Genomic DNA, 13,167 nt, shown 5'->3' on the forward strand with positions numbered 1-13,167 from the left:
CAGATAAGTAATAGAGAGCCTATTATAGGCCACTGTAAGGCCATGGCTTTTATTCCTAATTAAACGGGGACTCATTACAGGGTTTTGAATAGAAAAGAGACATATCAGTTTTAAATTTTATTTTTCAAATTATTTTTTTACATACCATTTTATTTTTAATTTAAATTTTAGTTACTAAACATACAGTGCAATATTGGTTTCAGAAGAATTCAGTGATTCATCACTTACATTAAACATCCATTGATTAAATTTTAAATTGATCATTTTGGTGGCTTTGTTGAAAATGGATCTTGGGATGGAAGGGAAAGGTAGAAGCCTGGAGACCAGTAAAGAGGCTATTAAATCTAAGCAGAGATGATGTTATGGGCTGACAGATTCAGCAAATAAAAATACAGGATACCCATTTAAATTTAAATTTCAAATAAACAATAAACATTTTTTAGTATCAGTATATTCCAGACACTGCATGGGACATACGTACAGTAAACAAAACAAAATAAACAAAACAAAACATAAAACTTATTTATTGTTTATTTGAAATTCAGATTTAAATGGGTGTCTTGTATTTTTATTTGTCAACCGTAACTAGGATGGTCACAATAGAGAATTAAAAAATGGTCAGATTCTGGGTATATTTTGAAGGTAACATCAACAGAATTTGATGATTGATTGATGTGAGGTATAAGAGAAGGATATTAGTATGACTTTTTTTTTTTAACTGAATAACTGGAAAGATACAAGTTGCTATAAACTAGAACAGATAAGGCTGCAGGTCAAGCAAATTTAGAAGGAGTGAGCAGGAATTTGGGTTTTGGATATGTTCACCTCTTAATTTGGGTGGTAGATTAAGTCATTCATATTGTTATGCATTTATAACTTAATATATGTAACAAATATTTCATAAATATTTAAAAACTTTTGTTAAAAAAAGTAAATAATAAAAATAATTTAAAATACCATCCTCAAAAATTAAGAAAAGGAAGGGATAATGGCCATTTGAAGTTGTGGACTTGACTGGTTAAAAAGCTATTTAAAAAACTAAGCAATTTTAAGTAATTTGGTATATTCTGAGAAAGCCAGAAGACACTGTCTGCCTGTATACTTCCCTCAATGTGTGGTATTGTGTATTTCTGTAGAAAGATGCTATGTAAATTCTGAAGATAAGCATGGGCATACTTATTTAAACTGTATGTGATAGAACTACTTTTTTCTCTTTTTTAGTGTTAAGACACGACCAGTGAGGATGCCTCCAGGGTACCAAGCAGAACTTGTTATTCAGTTGGTGTGGGTGGATGGTGAGCCTCCCCAACAGATTACAAGTCTTGCTGTAAGCTCAGCATATGGAATGTAAGTAGCTAAACATTCTAATTTGTATTATTTAATATGTTTGATATAGTGAGATGTTTCTTTTAAAATACTTAAGTCCTAAAAATGGAAAGAAGGCTTTACCTAGATTTTTACTTGATTGAAATGGTATATGAAAAATAATAACTTATATAAAAACTATGATTATTTGTTCTTGCTTGAAGTCAGACTTGTGCTAGTATTTCCACTTTTAATGTTGGGAGGTTGTTAGGATGTTATTACACATTCTTTTTTGTTTTTCTATTTTCTATCCTTTTTCTCCTTGTGTTTCAGTTTGGATGCTTTCTTCTGACTTGTCTTTTTGAATTCACTAATTCTCTCTTCAGTTGTTTATAATCTTATGGTAGATCCAGCCATGGAGTTCAATTTTAGTTATTTTGTTTTTCAGTTCTATACCTTTCATTTGATTCTTTTTAAAGCTTGTTGTTATCTTCCTAAATTATCACTCTTTTCCTTCATTTCCTTGAACATGTTGAATACAGTTCCCTCAATATGTGTTTGATAACTCCCTATCTCTATCTAGTTGATTTGTCTTGGATTTTGGTCATATTGTCCTCATGTAATCTAGATTTGCTTTTTGGTCTTCTTTCTGTTTTTATGGAACATATAAATTTATATACCATCATATATATACTTATATATTTATAAATAAACATTATAGAGATAATTTCAGGTTCTAAATGATGTTATCATCCTCCAAAAAGTATTCACATTTCCCCTAATAGGCTAAACTAAGAGACAATAGAAGGCTTAGAACAACATAATCCAGTCAGGCATTCTTTGAAAGTTGGATTGTATTATACCCTTTAAAAGCTAATATAATTTTAATTATTCTTTATTTCTAGATTGTAGCCCTCCATAGAAGTTGTGCCAAATTATACCCCCTCAAAAATGTTTAAGAATACGTGATCTTGCACTACCTTCCTAACAATAGTGTAAACTTTTTATTCCCTGTCATTCTGTTGATAGGAAGTATGTAATTGTGTTAGTAGACTTTTCTCCTATCTTAAGTGAAATGGAACATGTTTTCCTGTACTATGACATTTCTGTTTATATTCTGTCCATTTTTCTACAGAGTTGTTAGTATTTCTCTTATAGATTTGTGAAAACTATTTACATAGTAGGGAAGTTAGCTTTCTATCTGATGTAATTTGCTAGTATTTTCCCTGTTTTTGTTTACTTTATGAAATTGTTTAGGATGGTTTTTTCCATGAATAAATTTTTAAAAATTGTTAAAGTAATTCTATTTTTTCTTTTATGTCCTGGATTTTGTGTCATACTTAGAAAAGCTTCCCTCACTTCAAGATTAAAAATTATTACATTCTATTTTAATATATTTCTTAAATATATCTAAGTATTTAATCTATCTAGCATTAATTTAGATATAAAGTATGAAATGGGGATTACACTCTAGTTCTTTCCTGATGACTAAGAGTTGTACCAATACCACTTCCTGAATACTATATCTTTCCCTCCAAATTTGGAATCAATCATCATTTATCAAATAATACATGAAAAATATATATTTGGTTCTACTTCCATTCTTCCCAGTCTGCCCCTAAGCTAAGTTTGATGAGCTCAAAGAAAACTTTTTGAAGGCATCTGAAAGGAAGACTGCCTAAAAGAAAAAGAAAAATTTTATCTTGTGTTCCTGGATTTTTTGCAGTGTGGAGGTTCTATGTGAACATACATAAGGGGAACCTTTTCTTGACTGAAAAATTATTTGGTAGATACACTGGCAGGAACTCCCTTGAATGAAGGAAAGAGAGGAAGGAAGCGTGGGACAGTCAATAATCCCATTATTTGATATGACAAGAATATATGTTTGTCTTCTAACCCAAGTAGTTATGGTAGATGACTGAGCTGAAGCCATTTTCAGGGTTCTATACTCAAGAGGTGGACCTATAAAGTCAAGGAATACCAAAATTAAGAGGGTATGAAGGTATATCACCAAGTTCAGGAGCTGAAGATTGTTAGAATAAGTCAGAGAGCATATTTTCCATGTAAAGTAACTGTGGGGGTAACAGTCACTATAGAGCCTCTGAAGAACCGACACTTGTGAGAGAAAGACAGCTTGGATACCTTGCTCATAGACGGTTTCAACTGCCAAAAATTTCGAGCTCAAGTGGCTACTTCTGTAAATCCCAGCAAAATTTTAGGAAATAAGTAATACCAGTACTATATAAAAACTTTCTGAGAAAGCTGAGAAAGAAAAAGTCATATTCATCTCTTTATGGGACAATATAACTTGATGCCAAAACTTGAAAAGACCATTACAAAAAGCAGAACATAAGCATAGGTGCAAAAATCCCAACCAAACTATAAATAAATCTGTCAATAAAATAATCACATATTAGAAACATGTTTAGTTTATACCAAGAATGCAAGGCTTGTTTAACATTTGAAATGAATTCATGTAATTCATCACATTAACAGGATAAAATAGAAAACTATAAAAGTAAGCCACGGGATGCAAAAAGCAAAAACATTTAGTAAAATGTATCTTCTATTCATGAGTTAAAAAGAAACCATTAACTAAACCAAGAAGGAAATTTCCTTAATCTGATACATGGCAGCAAATATCATTCATACTTTACGTAAAATGTTGAAAGCTTTACATCTGATCTGAAAACAAGACAAGGATGACTGCTATCACTACCTCTATTCGCATTGTACTGAAGGACCTAGCCAGAGCAATACATAAAGGAAAATAAATCAAAGTTATATAGATTACAAAAGAAGGAAATGGAAAGAAATGATTATGTATGTACAACATTTAAATACTTTGCAGATAAATTATTAGATTGCAAGATTAGTAGATTAGTAGATACAAAGATTAGTAGATACAAAGTCGATGTAAAAATAAATGACATTTCCAGGGGTGCCTGGGTGGCTTACTTTGTTAAGCCTCTGACTCTTGATTTTTGGCTCAGGGCATGATCTCACAGTTGTAAATCAAGATCCACCCCACATAGGGCTCCACGCTGGGCATGACAGCCTGTTTAATACTCTCTCCCTCTCTCTCTCTCTCTGCTCCTCTCCCACTCACACATGCGTGCATGCTCTCTCTCTAAATAAATAAATAAATAAATAAATAAACAAACAAGCATTTCCATATACTGAAAAAATAGAAACTAAAGTTGTATAAAGATTCCACTTGCAATAAAATAAAATAAAGTATCTAGGAAAACACTTAATAAAAGATTATCAAGACCTCTACCAACACGCACGCACACACACACACACACACACACCTCTACACAGAAAACTATAAAAAGAGAAATTAACAAGCCTAAATCATGGAGTGGAAAATTCAATAATAGTGTAAAGATGTCAGGTTTTCACAAAATGATCTATTGATTTACCATAATACCAATATAAATTTTAGCATATTTGTTCCCTTGAAGTTTAAAACTGGTTCTAAAATGTATAGAGAAATGCAAAGGACCACAATTAACTAAGACAATACTAAAGAGAAATAGATTTAGAAGACTTGTTCTATGGGAAAGCAAGAGTTATTAAAGTTATATTAGTCATGACAGTGTTCTACTGGCACAGAAGAAATAGACAAATAGACCAACTCCCAGAAGAGTGAAGAAAGAGATCCAAGCATATATAACCAAATTGGTTCTACAGAGCAATAGAGGAAATGACAGGTTTTCCCCCAATAAATACTACAAAGCCAATTAAAAAATATAGAGAGAAAAAATCTGACTGTTCTTTCTATATACAAAGATTCTAGAAGGTATTATACGAGAATATCTTCATTACACTTGTGTTAAGAAAATATTTCTTCAATGGGGCACCTGGGTGACTTAGTTAAGCGCCAACTTAGACTCAGGTCATGATCTCATAGTTCATGAGTTGGAGCCCTGCATCAGGCTGTGTGCTGACAGCTCAGAGCCTGGAGCCTGCTTTGGATCCTGTGTCTTCCTCTCTCTCTGCCCTTCCCCTGCTGGCGCTCTGCCTCTCTCTCTCTCTCAAAAATAAACATTAAAAATTTCTTTAAAAATATTTCTCCAACATGCTAAAAAATTATTAATCATAAAGAAAAACATTAAGAAACTCTTGGAAAAAAAGGCACCATTAGAGTGAAATGGTAGGGCAAGGAAGAGATATTTAGATTGTGTCTGACACTGGACTCATTCATATGCAGAGTGTAAAAAGAGTCTCATGAGTCATCAATAATAAAAAGACAAATAATAGAAAAAAATGTGCAGGAAATTTGATCAAATATGTCACAAAGGAAGATATGTAAATGACAAATATATTTTTATATTCATATGAGAAAGTACACAACCCCATTAGTAATGTTGGTAATATTTGCAAAGATATTGGGTATAGGAACTCTCATAAATTGCTGCAGAGGGTAAACTGTTGAATCTACTTTATAAAATGTTAGCATTATGTACTCCATTTTAGCATACTTATGTTAGCCCACCCTATAATCCAAAAGCTTCATTTCTAGGTATATAACCTAATGAAAAGCAAACACATATCAATCTTTTGATAAACATCTATCAAAAACAAGCAAAACTGCTTTTTTGGTGTAGGAAGTCAGATTTTGCAAGAGGAAAGAGTAGCAATAATTGTCAGGAACATGAATCAGCTGCTAGTAACATACTATTTCTTGACATAGTGGTGGTTATGTGGAATTGTTCACTTTTTGATAATCCATTGAAGTGTACAATTATGTACACTTTTATTTATAAATGTTACATATGAATAAAAGTAAAATATAGAGTTTTGAAAATACTTGAGTAATTTAATTTCTAGAAATTTATCCCACAAATATACTCCACGTTTTAGTGCAAAGTAGCTTATGAAGGATAGTCATTGTTGTATTGTTAATAGCAAAAGACTGGAAGCAATCTAATTGTCCATTAGCAAAATTATAGGGGAATAAATTAGATTACATACAAATATTGGGAGTCATTTAAAAATTTTACATCCGATGAATTTACATAGAATTAGTAAAATATCTAATAAAGTTATAAAAATCAAGGTACAGCATATTACTTATATACTATGCAACATTGTCTTTCTATAATATGCTATAAACATCCACAATACAGTTTTTAAATTCCTACAAATTGATAAGAAAAAATAACCCAGTTAAAAATAAACTATATAAACAGGCAATTCACAGAAGAAATACAAATGGCAATAAACATGAAAGGGTTTATAACTTCACTAGTAACAAGTAAAAAAATTGAAACAAGAGCAATTTTTATCCATTATATGAGAAAATTTTTAAAGATTGCTAACATCTTCATTAAGAATATGAGGAAATGGATTCTTTTTTATATACTTTTTTTTAAAAATAAAACTAAGGGGTACCTGGGTGGTTCAGTGGGTTAAGCATCAGACTCTTGGTTTCTGCTCAGGTCATGATCTCACGGTTCTTGGGTTTGAGCCCTGCATCAGGCTCCACATTGACATTACACAGCCCTCTTGGGATTCTCTCTCTCCCTCTTGCTCTCTGCCCTTCTGATACTCATGCTCTCTCTCTGAAATAAATGAATAAACTTTAAAAATAAATAAAATAAAACTAAGCATATCTTTTGACTCTGAAATTCTAGGCTTAGTGAAATATTTACAATTTCTGAAGGCTTTCACTTATGCACCGTTAGTAGAAGCATGTTCCTTGCATCATTCCATATAATAGCAAAATATCTGGAACCTATATTAATCTACATAAATAGGAAGATGCTCTCTTAAAAAACATGTTACTTTTGTACCTTCGAATACAATGCAACAGTTAAAGAACACAGACAATGAAATATATCTTAGACATGTTTTAGTGAAAATAATAAAGTTATAGAACAAGTATAAGCTTGTTAAAACATAGAAAAAGGGCAAGAAGAATATAAAAACTGTTAATGGCAGTCATTTTTGAAAAGGAGATTGGCACACAGTAGACCAAGGAAGGGGGCTTTCATCTTACTGTTTGAATTTTTTCTTAAATATTTATTCATTTTTGACAGTGTGAGCCAGGGAAGGGCACAGAGAGAGGGGGACAGAGGATCCAAAGTGGGCTCTGCAATGACTGCAGTGAGCCCAATGTGGGGCTTGAACTCATGAACCGTGAGATTGTGACCTGAACTGAAATCGGACACTCAACTGACTGAGCCACCCTGGTGCCCCTTGTTTGAATTTTTTAAAGTAAAAGTAATTTTTAAGACTGAAAAAAAAAACTTTAAAGAAAACTATACTTTGTGCCTCTGAAATGCTCTTTCCTTAGGGACTTGGGGATGTGAGTTGTTGAGAATCATCAGACACCAGAAATGGTTAGAAAATCTAGAACCTATGGTATGTGACCAATGACTTGAAAGTCATTTGAAAGCATAAATATAGAAACTGATAGAGTGCAGCAAACTAACTGAGAAGAAAATGTTGGAGAAAAAAGAAGGTGAGAAATCAGTCATTGAAGAAATCTAGTAAGAAGATTAAATGTGAATATTTTACTTTTATTCCAAAGACATAAAGAATTATGTTGAGTCAGTTCTTCTATTATTATCAGCTTTTCTTCCTCCCATTATTTCCAGAGGATAGAGAACCATACAATTTTGATGGCTTAGTGGAAGCTCTGTTTTTTAGTTACTGAGATAATCTAGTGCAGGGTTAAAGAGCATGAATGCTAGAGTCAGATTCTTTGGGATTCAAATCTTAATTCTGCTTTCTGGCTGTTGAATCTTAGAAAAGTTACTTAAAGTTTCTGTGCTCAATTTCCATATCTGTAACACAAGGATAAAATGTTGAAAGGATTAAATGTATGAACACATGTAAAATGTAACTTTTAAGGGCACCTGTTTGGCTCAGTTGGTAGAGTATGCAACTTTTGATCTCAAAACTGTGAGTTCAAGTTCCACTTTTGGTGTAAAGCTTACTTAAAAAATAAAAATAAAAACAAAAATAAAATAAAATTTAACTTTTAGGTTCAGGGCAGAATACACATGACATATTCAAAAAGAACAATTGTGGAGCTTTTAATTAATGAATTACTTATGTAGGGTGTAGAGAAACGTGAAATAGTGTAGTATCCCAGGGATAAAAAGGATAGTGATTTACTACCACCCATAAAATAATAACTTGAAGATATATTTACTTGAATAAACAAAGTAAACCAATAATAGAGTGATTTTATCTTACAAATACAAAAAGAATTTATAAATGAGGAGAGAATCAAGATGGCAGAATAGGAAGATTCTGAGTTTAAGTTCTCCATGGACACACCAAAATTACAACTACATATAGGACAACTCTCAGAATGACCCAAAGACTAGAAGAAGAGCTCTTACACAACTAAGGATAAGCCACATTGAGACAGGTAGGAGTGGAAAAGATGCAAGCTAGTCAGGATCTATATCCCCAGCATGGCAACCCACAAGCAGGAAGGATATCACATAAGTAGAGTACTCCCTAAGGAGGTAAGGGTTTAGGTACCACATCAAGCACCAATACCCTAAGGACCTGCACTGGTAAAATGTGCCCCCATAACAACTGGATTTGCAAATCATTAGAGTTTAACTCTGGGAGAGCCACAGGGCTATAGGAAAATAAGACTCTACTCATAAAGAGCCTGGTTCACAAACACAAACTCATCTGCACCAAAACCCAACAGAAAGGCAGCAGTTTAAAAGAAACCTGGGCCATACTTGAAGGAGACTTATTGACTAATTTTAGGCATGTTCTGTAGGGACAGGATCTGTAGCAACTTTATTCAGGAATATGTGCATATGTGGGTGCCAGTTTTCATATTCCTCTTTCAAGCTAGCCTGGTACTGGAAGGCACCATTTCTAATACCCTCCATCTACCTGGTTAGCATTACTCATTCCACCCTGGTATTCCCCTATGGGTCCATTCTACCCAATTCATCTGCCCCAACAGCTCAAAGTGCCTCCTGCCCTAGGAGTGGCCAGGGTGTGTGTGTGTGTCGGGGGGTGGAATCCACCAATGTAGCTGCTATGGTCATGGCCAGACCTTGCAGCTAACCACAAGAGGGGCTAGCATAGCCGCCCCCCCCCCCCCCCCCCACCGCCAAGAACACACTGACAGAAGCTGTAGCCAGGCCTGTTAGCAAGCTGGGCCAAGGGCCACCCAACCTACCAATATACCTATAGCAGTTGCAGCCCAGCCACAATAAAAGGGAATACAGAACCCATATAGGGGACAGCCTGGAGTACCTGGTTCTGGTGAACAGTAGGGATTGCACTTCTGGCCCACACAGGAAATCTTCTACCTAAGGCCATTGCTTCACAACTGGGAGATATAGCTGATCTATGTAATATGTAGAAACACATAAAGTGAAGCAAAATGAGGAGATTGAGGAATATATTCCAAATGAAAAAACTGATAAATCTCAGAGAAAGAACTAAATGAAACTGAGATAAGGAATCTACCTGATAAAGAGTTCAAAATTACAGTCATAAAGTGTTCACCAAACTTGGGAGAAGAATGGATGAACACAGTGAAAACTGCAACAGAAAGATAAATATTAAAAAGAACCATTCAGAGCTGAAGAATACAATAACTGAAATGAAAAATACTTGAGGGAATCAACAGCAGATAAGATGATGCAAAAGTACAAATTAGTGATATAGAAGACAGGATACTGGAAATCACCCAGCTGAACATCAAAAAGAAATAATAAAGATCATAGCAGAAATAAATGAGGGAGGGAGGGAGAGAGGGAGGAAGGAAGGAAGGAAGGAACCAGGATCTGATTCCTTGAAAAGAGAAACAAAATTAATAAACCCTTAGGAAAACTCCTCAATAAAAAAAGAGAGAGGATTCAAATAAAATCAGAAATGAAAGAGAAATAATAATTCACACTACAGAAGTACAAGGATTTTAAGACAGTACTGCAAACAACAAGTATGCCAGTAAATGAACAACATAGAAGAAATGGGTAAATTCCTAGAAATATACAATTCCATGAGTAAATCTGAAAGAAATAGAAAATATGAATGGACCAGATACTAGTATGCAATTAAATCAATAACCAACATAAGTCTAGACCAGATGGTTTCACAGGTGAATTCTACCAAACATTTAAAGAAGAGTTGATATCTATTTTTCTCAAACTATTACAAAAAAATAGAAGAGGAAGGAAAATTTCCAAATTCATTCTATGAGGGTAACATTATCCTGATACCAAAACGAGAAAAACACTACCCAAAAAGAAATCTGCAAGCCAATATCTCTGCTAAACATAGATGCAAAACTCAACAAAATAATAGCAAACGAAATTCAACAATACATTAAAAGGATCATTCACCACAATCAAGTGAGATTTATTCCTGTGGTACAAGGATGGTTCAGGATTTGCAAATCAATCGACTTGATATACCACATTAACAAAATGAATAAAAACCATATGACTATCTCAATAGATGCAGAAAAAACATTTGACAAAATGACATCCATTTATGATAAAAACTCTCAACAAAGTAAGTTTAGAGAGAGTATACCTCAACATAATAAAAGCCATATATGAAAACCCACAGCCAACATCATGTTAACAGTCAAACACTGAGAACTTTTCCTCTAAGATATGGAACAGGACAAGGATGTCCACTCTCACTACTTTTATTCAACATAGTACTGGAAGTCCTAGCTGCAGCAGTCAGACAAGAAAAAGAAATAAAATACATCCAAATAGGGAAGGAAGAAGTAAAACTTTCACTATTTCCAGATGACATGATACTGTATATAGAATATCCAAGGGTGCCTGTGTGACTCTGTTAAACATATACTCTCGATTTTGGCTCAGGTCATGATATGGTCATGAGATCAAGCCTCACTTGGGGCTCTGTGCTGGGCATGGATTTTGCTTAACAGTCTCACTTTCCCTCTTCTTCTGCCCCTCCCCCACTCATGCTGTCTCATTCTTAGAAAACAAAAACCCTAAAAACTCCATTAAAAACCACTAGAGTAGATAAATGAATTAAGTATTAAGTTGTAGGAAATTAATATACAGAAATCAGTTGCATTTCTGTATACTAATAACAAAATAGCAGAAAGAGAAATTAAGAAAATAATCCCATTTGCAATCACATCAAAAAGAATAAAATACCAGAGAATACAAAGAATAATTTAACCAAGGAGGTAAAACATTTGTACTTTGAGAATAATAAAACACTGATAAAAGAAATTGAAGACAGCAAAGCAAATGTAAAGGCGTACCACACTCATGGATTGGAAGAGTTAACATCATTAAAATGTCCATACTACCCAAAGTAATCTACATATTCAGTGTAATTCCTATCAAAATACCAGTATTATTTTTCACAGAACTAGAACATGTACTCGTAAAACTTGTATGTAAGCACAAAAGACCCCCAATAGCCAAAGAAGTCTTAAGAAGGAAGAACAAAACTTAAAAATATCACAGTTCTAGGTTTCAACGTATACTATGAAAGCTATAATAGTCAAAACAATATGGTACTGGCATAAAAATAGACACATTCACCAACAGGATAGAGAGCCCAGAAATAAACCCATGCTTATAATGGTCAACTAATCTATAATAAAGGAGGCAAGAATACACAATGAGGAAAAGACAATCTCTTCAAAAAATGATATTAGGAAAACTGGATGGTTAAATTGAAAATAATAAAACTGGACCACTTTCTTATACCATACACAAGAATAAACTTACATGGATTAAAGACCTCAATGTGAGACCTGAAACTATAAAATTCCTAGATGAAAACAAAGGCAGTAATTTCTTTGATATCAACCTTAGCAACATTTTTCTGGATAAGTCTTCTCATGAAAGGGAAGCAAAAGCAAAAATAAACTATTGGGACTACAACAAAGTAAAAAGCTTTTGCAAGTCAAAGGAAACCATCAACAAAACTGAAAGGCAACTTACTGAATGGGAGAAGATATTTGCAAATGACTTATCTGATAAGGGATTAATTTCCAAAATACATAAAGAACTTACATAACTCAATAGGAACGAGTCTAATTTAAAATGAGGAGAGGACCTGAAATGACATTTTTTCCAAAGACATACAGCTGGCCAACAAACACATAATTAGATGCTCAACAGCACTAATCATCAGTGAAATGCAAATCAAAACCACAATGAGATACCACTTCATTCCTGTCAGAATGCCTGGTACCAAAAGACAAGAAATAACAAGTGTTGGCAAGGATATGCAGAAAAGTGAGCCCTGGTGCACTGTTGATGTTAATGTAATTTGGTGTAGCCACTATGGAAAACAGCATGTAGGTTCCTCAAATAATTAAAAACATAAACATCATATGACCCACTAATTCCACTGTTAAAGGTAATGAGAATAAAAACACTAATTCAAAAAGATATATGCACCCTTAAGATTATTGCAGCATTATTTAAAATAGCCAAGATAGGGAAGCACTCTTAAGTATCCATCAATAGATGAATGCATAAAGAAGATGTGACACATATCCTACATACACACATAATGGAATGTTACTTGGTCATGAAAAAGAATGAGATCTTGCTATTTGGGACAACATGGATGGAACTAGAGGTTGAAATAAGTTTGAGAAAGACAAATACTATATGGTTCACTTATATGTAGAATCTACAAAACAAATCAAATGAACAAACAAAAAAACAAAAAAACAGAAACAGAATTATAAATACAAAGAAAACTAGTAGTTGCCAGAGGGGAGGGTGTTGGCAGGTGGAGCAAAATAGGTGAATGGGATTATTGGGCGCAAACTTCCAGTTATAAAATAAATAAATCACAGGAAGGTAAAATAAATAAATCACATTTAAGGTATGCATACCCTACAAAAGAACT

The 13,167-nt window shown here is 33.5% G+C and overlaps 1 protein-coding gene across 10 annotated transcripts in view; it reads left to right on the forward strand.

Annotated features, from left to right (window-relative positions):
- STXBP5L (syntaxin binding protein 5L) overlaps positions 1-13,167 on the forward strand; it is a 361,520-nt gene that overhangs the window by 238,373 nt on the left and 109,980 nt on the right. For all 10 annotated transcript variants that reach the window (XM_040484630.1, XM_040484628.1, XM_040484632.1 and 7 more), the window contains exon 18: positions 1,222-1,347. In XM_040484630.1, coding sequence (XP_040340564.1) covers positions 1,222-1,347 — 126 coding nt within the window. The remainder of the gene's footprint in view (positions 1-1,221; positions 1,348-13,167) is intronic.

Source organism: Herpailurus yagouaroundi, unplaced genomic scaffold (assembly GCF_014898765.1).
Source record: "Herpailurus yagouaroundi ecotype Mexico unplaced genomic scaffold, PumYag 162, whole genome shotgun sequence".
Lineage (NCBI taxonomy): Eukaryota > Metazoa > Chordata > Mammalia > Carnivora > Felidae > Herpailurus > Herpailurus yagouaroundi.